General features: G+C 45.7%; 2 protein-coding genes across 2 annotated transcripts in view; one reads left to right on the top strand and one right to left on the bottom strand.

The window, feature by feature from the left end:
* The first annotated feature begins 74 nt into the window (after nt 1–74).
* cebpd (CCAAT enhancer binding protein delta) lies at nt 75–1,521 on the top strand. The gene has a single exon (XM_083653513.1). The coding sequence runs from the start codon at nt 273–275 to the stop codon at nt 1,185–1,187; it is 915 nt and encodes a 304-aa protein (XP_083509639.1). The 5' UTR covers nt 75–272; the 3' UTR covers nt 1,188–1,521.
* A 199-nt stretch (nt 1,522–1,720) lies between these two features.
* Nucleotides 1,721–12,637, bottom strand: part of spidr (scaffold protein involved in DNA repair) — a 38,209-nt gene continuing 27,292 nt past the window's right edge. Inside the window, exons 12-20 of the mRNA XM_083653530.1 lie at nt 8,304–8,391; nt 7,839–7,979; nt 7,638–7,697; nt 6,307–6,619; nt 5,487–5,687; nt 3,955–4,048; nt 3,540–3,654; nt 3,248–3,304; nt 1,721–2,239 (exon numbers count right to left, since the gene is read on the bottom strand). Of these exons, the coding sequence (XP_083509656.1) occupies nt 2,120–2,239; nt 3,248–3,304; nt 3,540–3,654; nt 3,955–4,048; nt 5,487–5,687; nt 6,307–6,619; nt 7,638–7,697; nt 7,839–7,979; nt 8,304–8,391 (1,189 nt within the window). The 3' untranslated portion in view covers nt 1,721–2,119. The remainder of the gene's footprint in view (nt 2,240–3,247; nt 3,305–3,539; nt 3,655–3,954; nt 4,049–5,486; nt 5,688–6,306; nt 6,620–7,637; nt 7,698–7,838; nt 7,980–8,303; nt 8,392–12,637) is intronic.

Genomic DNA, 12,637 nt, shown 5'->3' with positions numbered 1-12,637 from the left:
GAGGGCGTGACGTCAGCAAGGGAAAGATACAAAACACTCCGCGAAATCCAGAGACGCCTCAGAGTAGTGACAAGACATGACAAGAAGTTTGTTTTCCTAAAGGATAAAGACCTGACAGTCAACACGTTTGGGATAAAACCACGCAACCTGCTACATACGACAGAGATCGAGAGAGGCGCCTGCAAGGGGAGAGCTGTCACTGCGGGTTTAACAAGTTACATTTTAACAACACATTTCCCCTCTAAACCACGTGGGGGCAACGAGCAGAGTTCATGTGTGACATATACAGTCTGGACTCACAATGCAACATGAGTTGGGCGATGGAGCCTGCTAACTTCTACGAGAACAACAACAAGCTGAGTAGCGGCGCCCTGCAGGCAGCGGTGCTGTGCAAGCCGGGCTGCAGGAGCGATGCTGGGGCTCCAGGGGAGGACAGCCACGGCGGAGGCGGAGGCACCATGGTGGAGCTGAGCACCGCCGCGGCCATGTACGACGACGAGAGCGCCATCGACTTCAGCCAGTACATCGAGTCCATGACAGCCGTGCCCAACCTGGAACTGTGCAACGATGAGCTGTTCCTCGACCTGTTCAATACTGTGAAGCAAGAGAAGCAAGACAACTTCTACAACATGCCCAACTCCACCATGCACCAGCTGTCAGTCAGCTCGGGCTATAACACCGGTGCAGCTGGCGGTCACAAACAAGAGTTTGACATTAAGGGGGTGTTCAATGCACCCATCAAGCAGGAGTCGGACTGGTCTGACAGTGACATGTCCTCGTCTTGCTTGCCGTCGCAGATCGAGACGTGTGCCCAGACCTCAGTGAGCCTGCCCTGCACGGGACAGCCCACACCCCCGACCACCCCGGAGCCCCTCTCCGGAGCGAGCTCGGCCAGCTCGTCCCCCCGGAAGACGGGGAAGGAGAAGGGGAAGAAGTCGGTGGACAGGTACAGCCATGAGTACCGCCAGAGGCGAGAGAGGAATAACATAGCTGTGAGGAAAAGCAGGGACAAAGCCAAACAGCGCAACTTGGAGATGCAGCAGAAGATGATTGAGCTGAGCTCGGAGAACGACAGGCTACACAAAACGATCGAGCAGCTAACCAGGGAGCTTACCGGGCTGAGAGATTTCTTCAAACAGCTACCCAACTCCTCCTATGGGGGCTCCGCGAGTGCAGACAGCCGGTGACAAAGACACATGTCGCTAATATGAACTGGGCTTTTGGAAGACATACCTCAACACAGACATTTACCATCTGTAACAGATGCATTTTAAGCTTAACCATAATGGCACTGGAAATATTTGACGTTGCTGCCATATTCTTTTATTTTTGTGGGAAAATGTGTTGTTTTTTTCTATATTAAATTATTTTACCACTGCATTTACGATGTTGTTATACCTGATATGGTACATGTTTTATAATTCAAAACTTTGTATAAGAGCCAGAGCATGATCTTTTATATAGTTTGTATGAAACCTTGACACGTGTCTATGGAATCTATAATAAAATTGCTGAAAAGAAGTAGAATGGCTTGGTGTGTGAGTTCTCTCAGTGTGTGATGCAGTAGCCTGTACATATATTACAGTTGAACTAATGTTTTGTCAGGGAACAGTGACATCTTGAGTTGTACCTCTGTGTTACATCAAGAACCTACTGAAACTAGAGGAAAAGCAAACAAAAAACAACAGTGATCCATAAATACTTGTTTTATTGACATACTAATCAGCACCATTCAATAACCTTGAATACAAAAGAGGTAGATGCATTGAGATAGGCTTTCAGACCACTTAAAAGTCCAGTGTGTTTACAACCACGAGGCAAACTGTAGACTAGAGTCACCTCAGTTGATGAACCACGTGGGCCGGTTTGACAGGCGGTGCTCCGTTGGTCTACCCTTGGGCTGTCAACTCCTGGCCCACAGGATCACATATCATTAATACACAAACAAGACCTTGTGTTCTTCCAGCACATTGGCTTCAGCAGCACAGCCTCTTGGACCCTGACAAGAGGCCTTCACAGGGGGGCGGTGGAGCTGGCTGGGACCAAGGCCTAGTGCACAGATCCTTGGAGCCAGCTGAGGCCAGAGGATTGATGTCATTGGCCCCTCTCTCCAACGGCCTCAGAGGCAGATTTCTTCCAGACCCATCCAGAGGGCAGGTTTCCTGGTGACGACTCGGATGTAAACTGCGAGGGGGCCCACCTCCTTCCCCAGGACATTCTCTACCTCGTAACCTGGGAACTGCAACAGATGGTCCGTCAAAAAGCTCATACTGATCCTACTGCACATCACCACCACCACCACACAGTCTTTAAATGCATTTACTGCATACACTTTAGCTCGGTGTTAGGCTGCAAACCCATGTTTTTAAGTATTGCACAGCACACAACACACTCTTCCCATCCAATTTCTTATCCAAGCTCTTAACTCTTACATCATGCTTCTGTGGTCACAGGGATTTGGACCTTTGCACCCTTACTATCGGTTGCTAATTTAGAAAAGTAAAGATTCTTCTGCTGTTGCACTGCATTATTTGTCCTGGCAAAAGAGCACCATCTAAATGCCTTAAAGGGACATTTCACCCCCCAAAAAAACAATACTGATTTATTTTGCACTTAATCTCACACACATGTCCGAAAACTGCAAACCGTTTTGCAGACATTCATTTAGTTTGACAGTTATTGAAAGTTGACTTGAGTTCAGGGTGGACCAGTGATGTCATCACAATGATTCAGTGCCTTCTGATGACATCACTGGTCCACACACTTAACTCAAAGTCAACTCTCAATAACTGTCAAACTAAATGAACGTCTGCAAAGCGGTTTACAGATTTCGGATATGTGTGAGATCAAGTGCAAAAAAAAAATCTGCATTGTTTTTTGGTGAAGTTTCCCTGTAAGTGTAAATGTAAATGTAAAACGTATTTGCATTATTATTACCATCAGCCTGATTATTTACAGGCTGTTTTGGAAGTGAATTATAATATGCCAGTGTATTAACTGCAGGTGAACTCATATAATCAGTAACCATTCAATGCTGATAGATAACATCTCTGTTTTTAGTTGTAAAATTCCTTGGATTGTATTAACGACCTACATGCCACAGACCTTTGTTCTGTACAGTCAGGCTTTATCGCTGTCAAGTATGACCTGAACAGATGCCAGAGGACTATTGACGAGATGAACACAGTGCCGCTCAATGAGAGGCAGGAACAGGCAGCTATTATATAACGGGCGAGGGCAAACTTACCCCATTGCTCTCCAACGCTGCAGTGTTTAGGAGGGACATGATTGTATTTTGCTGCAGCTGTTAAAAGAAAGGGTGCAGAAAAGAAATAATGTAGTATAAAATGCTTTCTATAGAGTCACATTTACAGTAAGTGAGGTCTGCGTTAGCCTTAGGCCTTAGGAATACTACAAGAACCTTGTGCAAATGTGCCGCCCGTGCTTTCCTGATTGCAAGCACACTATGTGCAACATAAAACTGCAGGATTACACTGATGCACTGCAGGGAAGGATTTCGTTTCGTTTCTTCTTCTCACCTTAACTTTCACAGTGCAATGACTTAAGGAAGAACAACTCAGGAACACTTCAAGTTGCATCTTCATGGTTGGCTTCTCGACCACCGACTTACAGGAAACGCAGTGGAAGGTGTCACTGTGACAAGACAGAGGCAAGACACACTTGAGTTATTCTGCTTTGTCATGATCAACATTAGTTAGCTCATCGGTCCAGGGGTTTTTCCTGGCTCAGAATGGGCCTTTGGGGGCTGACTACTACACATGACAGTAAGCATGTGTATAGTCAGGGTTGTCCTGAACTCAAATATATCAGGCATTTGGGAGGTGGCTTGCTTGGGCCTTTGGGGGGTGGGTAAACCTCTTTGGGGGGGACGGGGGGGCAAAAATTCCTCTATGCATTGAAAAAGCCTGCAGTAATCAAGCCGTGAGAACTTACGGTCTTTCCGCGGGCGTGTCCAAGCGGTCGCTTCCACAGAAGCTGCAGGCCGGCCAGGAATAAGCCGTGTTCTCATCCACGCCAACTATTACACCTGCATGCAGACATAAAAAGCATTAAAATCCAATACGAACAGACCAAGTGAGCATACCAAGGGATCATACCAAGGGAGCATAGCTAGGGAGCATACCAAGTGAGCATTATGGGGAAACCTATGCACATTGCACTTTCCTTCAAGGCCTTCATTTACTCATTATTGACAATTTGCTTATGACTAATATTCATTTCAGGGTATTTTGAATTAGTAGATGCCAAAGGAGGCATTTGTAAGGCCTAACTGACATAAGTGAAAGAATGCTTTACAAAAGATCTATCCAACATAGAAAATAGGTGCGTGTTTGTGTGTGAGAGACAGCGAGTGAGAGATAACAAACCATTGCATTTTTATCTGAGATTTTAGCGATAAACACAGCAGAAACTCCCTCCCTAAACCCCATCTGACTTGACAGCCAGAGAAGCTGCTCAACAAACACAAACACCTTATATAACGTGCGGAATTTAACACTGATAAAAAAGATCTCGTACATTTTAAGGCTGAGCCTTTTTCTCCTCTGTTAGTTTCCAGAAATTTGGCGTATGAGTGCAAACGATAATGGGTTTGTTTTATTTTGCAGCCACCTGACTAAACATGTATGGCCAGTGGGGCCAGAAGCGGTGGGTTCACAGTGTGACCTTTGACCTCTGCTGTGACATGAAGCCAACAGATGCAGATTATTATCCAATTTAGCCTGCACCCCCCCCCCCCCCCACACACACACACACATTTGCATAAAACGCTTGAAGAAAGCAGGGCCATACCTCACAACCTGAAAAGGAGATTTTCCACAATCACAATCACGAAATCAATCGCATTGGGTTTAGCAGCAAAGCAAAGCAGCGGTCTAATCTACATGGTTAAATATTAAACAAACATAAAATGATGGCCATGAACTTAAAGAAACTCTGCTACACTGATGAACTTAAAGAAACTCTGCTACACTGATGAACTTAAAGAAACTCTGCTACACTGGCTAGTTATACAGTAGAGGCGTAGTGTTGATGGTAGTGTTGACAACTCGACGAACTGGTATGAATATTTATGAAAGAAATCCCTACTCTAGTTACTTTCAAGTTCTCATAAGAACATTATGCAACCCTCATATGACATTAAAAACACGGGGAGCAGGCATGTTCATCTCACTGTCAAAATGATAAAGTATCGATACGAATACTCCACATTTTCACGTGTTTGTATTTTATACAGTTCCCAACAATGACTGCCCGGGGGCAATGTGAATAACTTAACGGCAGAGAGCAATGCCGTAAAGCCACATGAAGGGCTCTCGCTAAACAACAAGTAAGAACAAAACTTAACAAGTGGTTTTCTTTGCCTGAGAAACTGACACTCTTGCCAGGCTCTGGAGGAATCACTTCACAATGAATCAAGTGACCCCAAAACCGCAGGATTCAAATGGATTGGGGGGGAAACTGGCCTGTGAGAGTGCAGATTGAGTTGGGTGTGGTTTCAGGACCCAGGGGATCCAGTCGCACAGGTCGGGGCGGGGGAGGGGTCTCCGCCTCGGGCTCGGTCAGCGACTGTGAAGGTGACTCTGGCCCGGCCGGGCGGTCAAGACGGCCCTCGGGCTCCGCAGGGTGTGTCTGCACAACGGACTGCTCCGCACACAGGAGGACCCCTAGATTTGAAGTGAAACAGTGGTATTATATTGCAGGCTGGTTGCCCTGATCCTAAAAAACTACTGTGCACTCACTATATGAGTGATTAAATCAACAGGAAACGAGTCTGCTGCACGTGATCTACTAGTCAGGGTTGCCACTCTTTTGATGGTAGACTTCAAAGCACTTTTCGAGGACAAATTATTTCAAATATTACGGGCCAATAATTCACAGAGATGTTCACATAAGTCTCGTATGACCTCTAATGCAAATGTGTTTCCAGTCATGCTTACACATCAGAATGAATCATTAACACTTAACATCAACTCAAAGCCATCTTGACCAGCAGTGACACACAGCGCAGCAGAGAGTGATACTGTAGACGGGAAGAAAGTGTATCAAGCTTGGCCCAGCCATTTTGAGATGACGGAGCGCGCGAGGCTCAAACTCAGAGATTCTGGCAGGCTAAATTCAAACACTTTTTAAGGACCTCTTTATAAATCCAAGCACTTTCAAGTACTTGATTTTTCTTTTTAACCTCAAGCAATTCCAAGCGCTTCCCAGACCCCGAGGCAAACCCTGATGAGTGCAAACTAAATTATGATGACAGAATGAATCCGACGACAACATCGTCAATACCATGTTCTTTGATGGCATCTCTGAATGACAGGCGACAGGCGGTGGGGGAGTTTAACGCTTTGACGACAGAGGAAGTGAGCACACAGGAAGTGCTCATGCACACGGCCACCGTTCGCCTGCGTGGCCCCTCGCGCTGCTCCTCCTGCAGACTGGGGTCTGTCAGCACCCCCTCGCGCTGCTCCTCCTGCAGACTGGGGTCTGTCAGCTCGCGCTGCTCCTCCTGCAGACTGGGGTCTGTCAGCTCGCGCTGCTCCTCCTGCAGACTGGGGTCTGTCAGCACCCACCAAACCTCTCCTTGACCTACATCGCTCTTCTGAAATGAGCACAAGTGTGTGTGTGTGAGAGAGAGACCGACAGACGGACAGAGGCAGAAACAGACCAAGACAGAGAATTAGCTGAAAAGTGATCGTCTGAAACGAAACACTAGATAACAAAAGCTCACAAAGCACAAAGCGATACATAATATTGTCATTTCTGTCTGAGAGTCCCCCCCCCCCCAAAAAAAAGAAGTGAGGTGAGGTGAACAGATAAGATAGAAAACGATGACTACGATACAGACTGAAAACTGCATGTGTGTTGCAGTGGTGCTGGAGTGAAGCAAAGTCCAGTGCTTTGTTCTTAGCTGCTATCTCATCGTGGTCAAAGTGCAAAGGTCTCACTGATCAATGGTAAAGAACGCCCGGGCCCCACATAGGTCGTTATACACACACACAGAGTGATATGAACGCTCGACGTCAGAGCTGACTCTTATCAGTTTGTCATTTCAAACGATCTCAAAACGATGGCTGAACAGCTCCAGGAAACAAATTGAAAAAAGTCAAATTAAAGTGTCAAAATGTTTTCAATGAGCAAAATCACATTTCAAAACGGTATATATATTAGGGGTGGGGGAAAAAATCGATACACCATAGTATCGCAATATTTTGCGTGATGATATTGTATCGATATTTGGACGCCAAGTATTGATATCTTATTATATAATGTGGAAATAAACTGTTTGCTATTACAGTACTAGAATAATAGAATCAATTGCTTTTTCAATTGATTCTGTCTACTTGACAATGTTACTGCAATAAAATGGTTGAAGTCAGATGAACAGACTGGAAAGTTGATCTTATATAAAGCAAATGTTGACAAAGTTTTCCTTTGGGGACATCATTTGCAGTTGAAAAAGTAAGAAATCACAATATATCGAAATATCGCAATATTCAATATATCGCAATACTAGCATATCGCAATACTATCATGACTCAAGTATCGTTTTAGTATCGTATCGTGGGCATCTGGTGATTCCCACCCCTAATATACCGGTACATAAAAAAAATTAATACCTGTTTTCTCTTGTATATAACAGTGGCAACGAAACTGCAACGGTAGCTTTTGTGCTCACTCTGAAACAGACAAACATTGGGGTTATTATAGGGTTATTATATGGTTTATGGAATGGCCTGGAGATAAATTCAGAGTATCGTAACTGCAAGAGATTTGTAGCAAACGTTTCCAATTTTGTGTGCGGGTGAGAGAGACGTCACCTGCAGGATATCTCTTAAGGTTCGTTCTGCGGGGGGAAGGTAGAGGGGGGACACATTCTGCCCATCTACTGGTTCCACAGATCCCTCCTGGCCAGACAGCAGGTAGCAGAAACTGGGCGCTGGCCCTGGGGGTCTGCTCTCCTACAATACAAGAGAGCTGTGAATCCCATCACCCTATGATAAAGACAATATAGGCCCTAGATTCCTCAATGCAAATTAAATTGCCTAAGTGTGCTGCAAAAGAGTAGCTATTTTCCTACACAAAGGTGAATTTCAGTTTTCTTGCAGAAAATGGATGAATAGAGGACATTGTTCCCATCTGCAGTTGTTTTTTTTTAATTCAAAACTGATGTCGTTACATTCTAATTAGACAAATGGAAATATATCCCAAAAGCATGGCCTGGCTTGGTGGAGAGCCCCACAGAAAGGCCTAATTTCTGAGAATGACAGTGGCTGAGAACTTACACTAGGCGAGCTTGGTGTGTCTCCATGTACTTTGAGAGGCACCACTGGGGGCCAGAGACTGTCTATCAAGCTGAAGAGCCTGGTGCACCTGAGAGAGGGAGAGAGAGAGAGAGAGAGAGAGAGAGAGAGAGAGAGAGAGAAGTAAGGAGGGAGCCAAGGACAGAGAGTGAAGGAAAGAGCAAGGAAGAAGTTGAAGTTGAAACTTGAGTGGCAAGGCGGAGAGCTGTCACAGCCAGTTTCACTTCCATTGAAAACAAAATGTGTTAAGACAGAGCGGCTTCATATGAACAGAGAGCATGCTCAGGCTGGTACAGCCCGTACTCAACACAAACCGTTTCTTTTCTCTCTCTTTTTTTTACAAGCAGCTTTTGATATGGTGAAGGGTGGGACACAGTTCACACCCTACGTAAATCAATATCGTTGTGGTGCAAAAATAACAAGGTTCAGAAAGCAAATTACAAGTGATTTGAAAAGCCGCACTCACTATCGGCTTTAAATTCTCTCACCACAATCTTAATCTCAGTGATGATGTATATTGAGATTACGGTAGATTATGTGGTCTTTTTTTTCTCCATATATTTTTTAAAGATTATGTGCGTTTTGACATCTCATGCAGCACATCTGATAGCGTTCAAGGAGAAGCTGGGCTTTAAAAAAAAGTGAGACACCAACCCTCAGCCACCTCCTCAGCACGACACATGAAACTGGGTGTCTCTTTTCTAGGAAGTGCTGGTTGAGTTCACGGTGGCCAGTCTGTGTTACTACCTCGTCTTCTTGGGTACTGTGACTGTCAATCAGTCAGTGCTTAACAACCTGTTAGTCAGACTTTAATCACAGGCTTCCTTTGTATGGAACTGGTTCTGCAGCCCATTCAGGTCCAGTGAGGCCAGCTCAAGGATGAGCTCAGAGTAACAACAAACTAACAGGACTCATTCACTTCACTGTAACTTTGACACTGAGCTTCTACACTTGCTGTTACCTTGCCGTTTTACTGCTATAAAAGCACAACTTTGCGGTGAGCGGAGACAGAAAAATGGACAAGTTTACTCAAGATAAAACCATACGGTTGTAAGCAGTGAGGAGCCAGTAGAAATGTTCTGCTCTAAACAAATAAGATGGCATTTCGAAAGCATCTGGGGTAGTGTAGAGGTAATAGCATTCGCCTACCACCGCGGAGACCCGGGTTCAATTCCCGGTAGCGGCACTTACAGCAGTACTGGTCGCTGCACTAGCACCTCCTCTGGGGAACTGGGGGGGAATAGCATGACCCTCCGACGCGCGATGTCCTGCCGGTGAAACTCCTCACTGTCAGGTGGTGACAAGAAGCGGCTGGCAACTGCACATGTATCGGAGGGAGCACGTGCTCGTCTACAACTCTTCCCAGATCGGCAGAGGGGGGCGGAGCAACGACCTGGACAGCAGAGTAAATCTTCCAAGCATTTATAAAATAACTTACAAGGTGCCTGGTGCTCTATAAGGGGCACACAGACAGGGACAGAGCATGATTCTAAGTTTAGAGACCTTCTGCTTCAATAAATGCCTCCTTTCTCTCTGCAGGTTCAGCACTTCTTTAGGAGGCACTCTTAATACATAAATACGTCCGTCAAATTCTCATCGATCACTCTCATCAGTCCACTGTTGACGAGGTGCGACTGTGGATCGCTCCGTAGAGGCACATCTTTGTTTGCTAATTAGTTGGCACACATCCAAGAGTAGGGTTATGTTCTTTGGAAAAATGGCTCACTCGGATATTGGCAACGATGGGGCACGCTGCCCACACAGCTGCTCCGTGGCCTATGATCACTTCTTTTGAAAATTGCTCACCCCCAAAGACTGGCACGGGCAAGGTGGTGTGTGGTTTTATGATATGAATACAAAATAGTACCACAAACTGGTACTATTGTTAAAGAAACTGGGAAACTGGGAAAGATTGAATGACAACTCCACGTGTCCCCCCCCCCCCCCCCACACACACACACTTGAGCTGATGGTCCATGTGTCGGCCTGAGGATGGACCATTCATCATATTGTGGCTACAGAAAACCTCCAGAGACATTATATAGGGTATGGAGAATACCAAGGATGTAAACATACCCCGGGTGGGTCTTTAAATGTCCCCCTGCCAGTTCTTCTAACTGCTGCTAATCTGGGATCCTGACTATGGAAACTCACAAGGGACTCCCAGCATGCGCCTATCACGTTACATGTAAACACACAGTGGCACTGGTCTGGTGACGGGGACGGCACAATCACGCATCTAGGATTAGAAAGAAAGGTTCACCCAAAAATGAAAAGTCAGTCACCCCCCCATGCCATGTGGAGTTTTCCAGGGAAACAGTTAAAGCATTCTCCAATTGAAGTGAATGGTGATCAACTTTCAAAAGAAAGAAAGAAAAAAGACTCCATTCTGCTCGTCTGGCGTAATCCAAGTCTCCAGAAGCCCCGAGATGCCAAGTTGACTTGAAAAGATGTTTGCACCCTGTTTTTAGCTGAAATCTCCACTGTAGCCGTAAGCTGAAAGTGAAATTGAAAGTGAACACAGTGAATTCAGCTAAAAGCAGGGTGCAAACGTATTTTCAAGTCAACTTGGCATCTCTGGGTTTCTGGAGACTTGGATTATGCACGAGGAGTATGGAGCTTCTTCTTCTTCTTCTTCTTCTTCTTCTTCTTCTTCTTTTTTACATTTGAAAGTTGGTCACCATTCACTTCAATTGTTTAGGAGAATGCTGCAACGAATGTTTTGTGGACTAACAAACGTCATCCGACCTTCCACCGGCATGGGGGTGAGTAGATAATGACTGAATTTTCATTTTGAATTTCTCATTTCATTGATTGAACATACAAACACACAATCTGGGTACACACTTGTCCTTTAACTGTTGGGGAAGTTAATGCTTTAAAAGGGCATGCGAGGATGAGTGTAGCGGTAGATTCCCTGCCTACCAACACGAGGGGTCGCAGGTTCGCGCCCCGTGTTACCTCCGGCTTGGTTGGCCATCCATACAGGCATGATTGGCTGTGTCTGCAGGTGGGAATGCCGGATTGAGGGTATGTGTCCTGGTCGCTGCACTAGTGCCTCCTCTGGTCGGTCGGGGCGGAAGGGAACTGGTGGGAATAGCGTGAGCCTCCAACATGCTACGTCCTGCCGGTGAAGCCCACCGCTGTCAGGTGAAAAGAAGCGGCTGGCAACTGCGCATGTGTCGGAGGAAGCATGGTGCCAAGTCTACGGCTGTCCCCAGATCGACAGAGGGGGTGAAGCAGCGAACGGGGCAGCAGGGGGAAAAATTGGCCAAGTACAATTGGGGAGAAAATGGGGGGGAATCTGAAATAAAAAAAAAAAAAAATAATAATAATAATACAAATAATACAAATAATAATAAAAAAGGCATGCGAGGATGGAAATTGGAAAATTGTGGCATCCACCCTTCCACACATGAGAAAGACACTAAACCTAATGCTGTCACTGGTTTTACAGTCTAGCCTGAGGCAGCTTCCATAGCCTGCAGCTGTTTTTCACTGGTATTTTCATATCGGGGAGTTGGCTATCGCAGGCATTTACCTAGGCTGTTGTCCCAGATGGCTAAGGAGCTAGATTAGATAACCTCACATATCGCAGAAATCCCTATCACAAATATAGTACATGATGGCAAGTAGCCAAAGCCCTAGGTTGAAGTTTAGCCACGGATGTAAAAGTGAAATCCAGGTGAGAAGCCATCCATGGGCAGGGTTTTTCCTGCCTCAGAATGGGCCTTTGGGGGGTGACGACGCACGTCAGCAAGCATGCTGGGACCCATCACGCTTACTGATGTGCGTAGCCTACGCTTGACCTCTGTTAGTGTCAGGGTTCCTCAACACAAATAGATCATTGTCAGAAATTATGGAGCAATGTGTTTTCACAGCACCCCAAGTTTCAGACAAAGTCCTTTCAAAGTACAAATGCGAGACTTTAAGTTCGAAATTCTCTAAATTGATACAGTAAAAATGTTTGATTTTGAGTTGCTGTGTAGTCAAGAGTTGTCCTGATCTCAAAGATCTCACTCATCGTCAGAACTCATGGAGCAATGTGTTTTCAGAGCACCCCAAGTTTTAGAAAGGAAGTCATTTGAAGGTACAAATGTGGGACTTTAACTTTGAAATTCTCTAAAATCACACAGGAAAAACGCTTGATTTTGAGTACGTATGCAGTCAGGGTTGTCCTGATCTCAAATATATATCAGGCCTTTGGGGGTGTGGCTAAAACCTCTTTGGGGGGGGGGGGGGTGGCACCAAAAATTCCTCTATGCAGGAAAAACCCTGATGGGTGGGTGGCGGCTGAGCCGGCTCAGGGAGGGAGG

This window comes from Poromitra crassiceps (genome assembly GCF_964638095.1).
Source record: "Poromitra crassiceps genome assembly, chromosome: 17".
NCBI lineage: Eukaryota > Metazoa > Chordata > Actinopteri > Beryciformes > Melamphaidae > Poromitra > Poromitra crassiceps.
Note: the sequence above shows the minus strand (reverse complement) of the source record. Positions and strands in the feature narration are given on the sequence as shown.

Bases quoted from the DNA above. Each gene is read 5' to 3' on its own strand.
- cebpd (XM_083653513.1), top strand. From the start codon at position 273: ATGTGTGACATATACAGTCTGGACTCACAATGCAACATGAGTTGGGCG.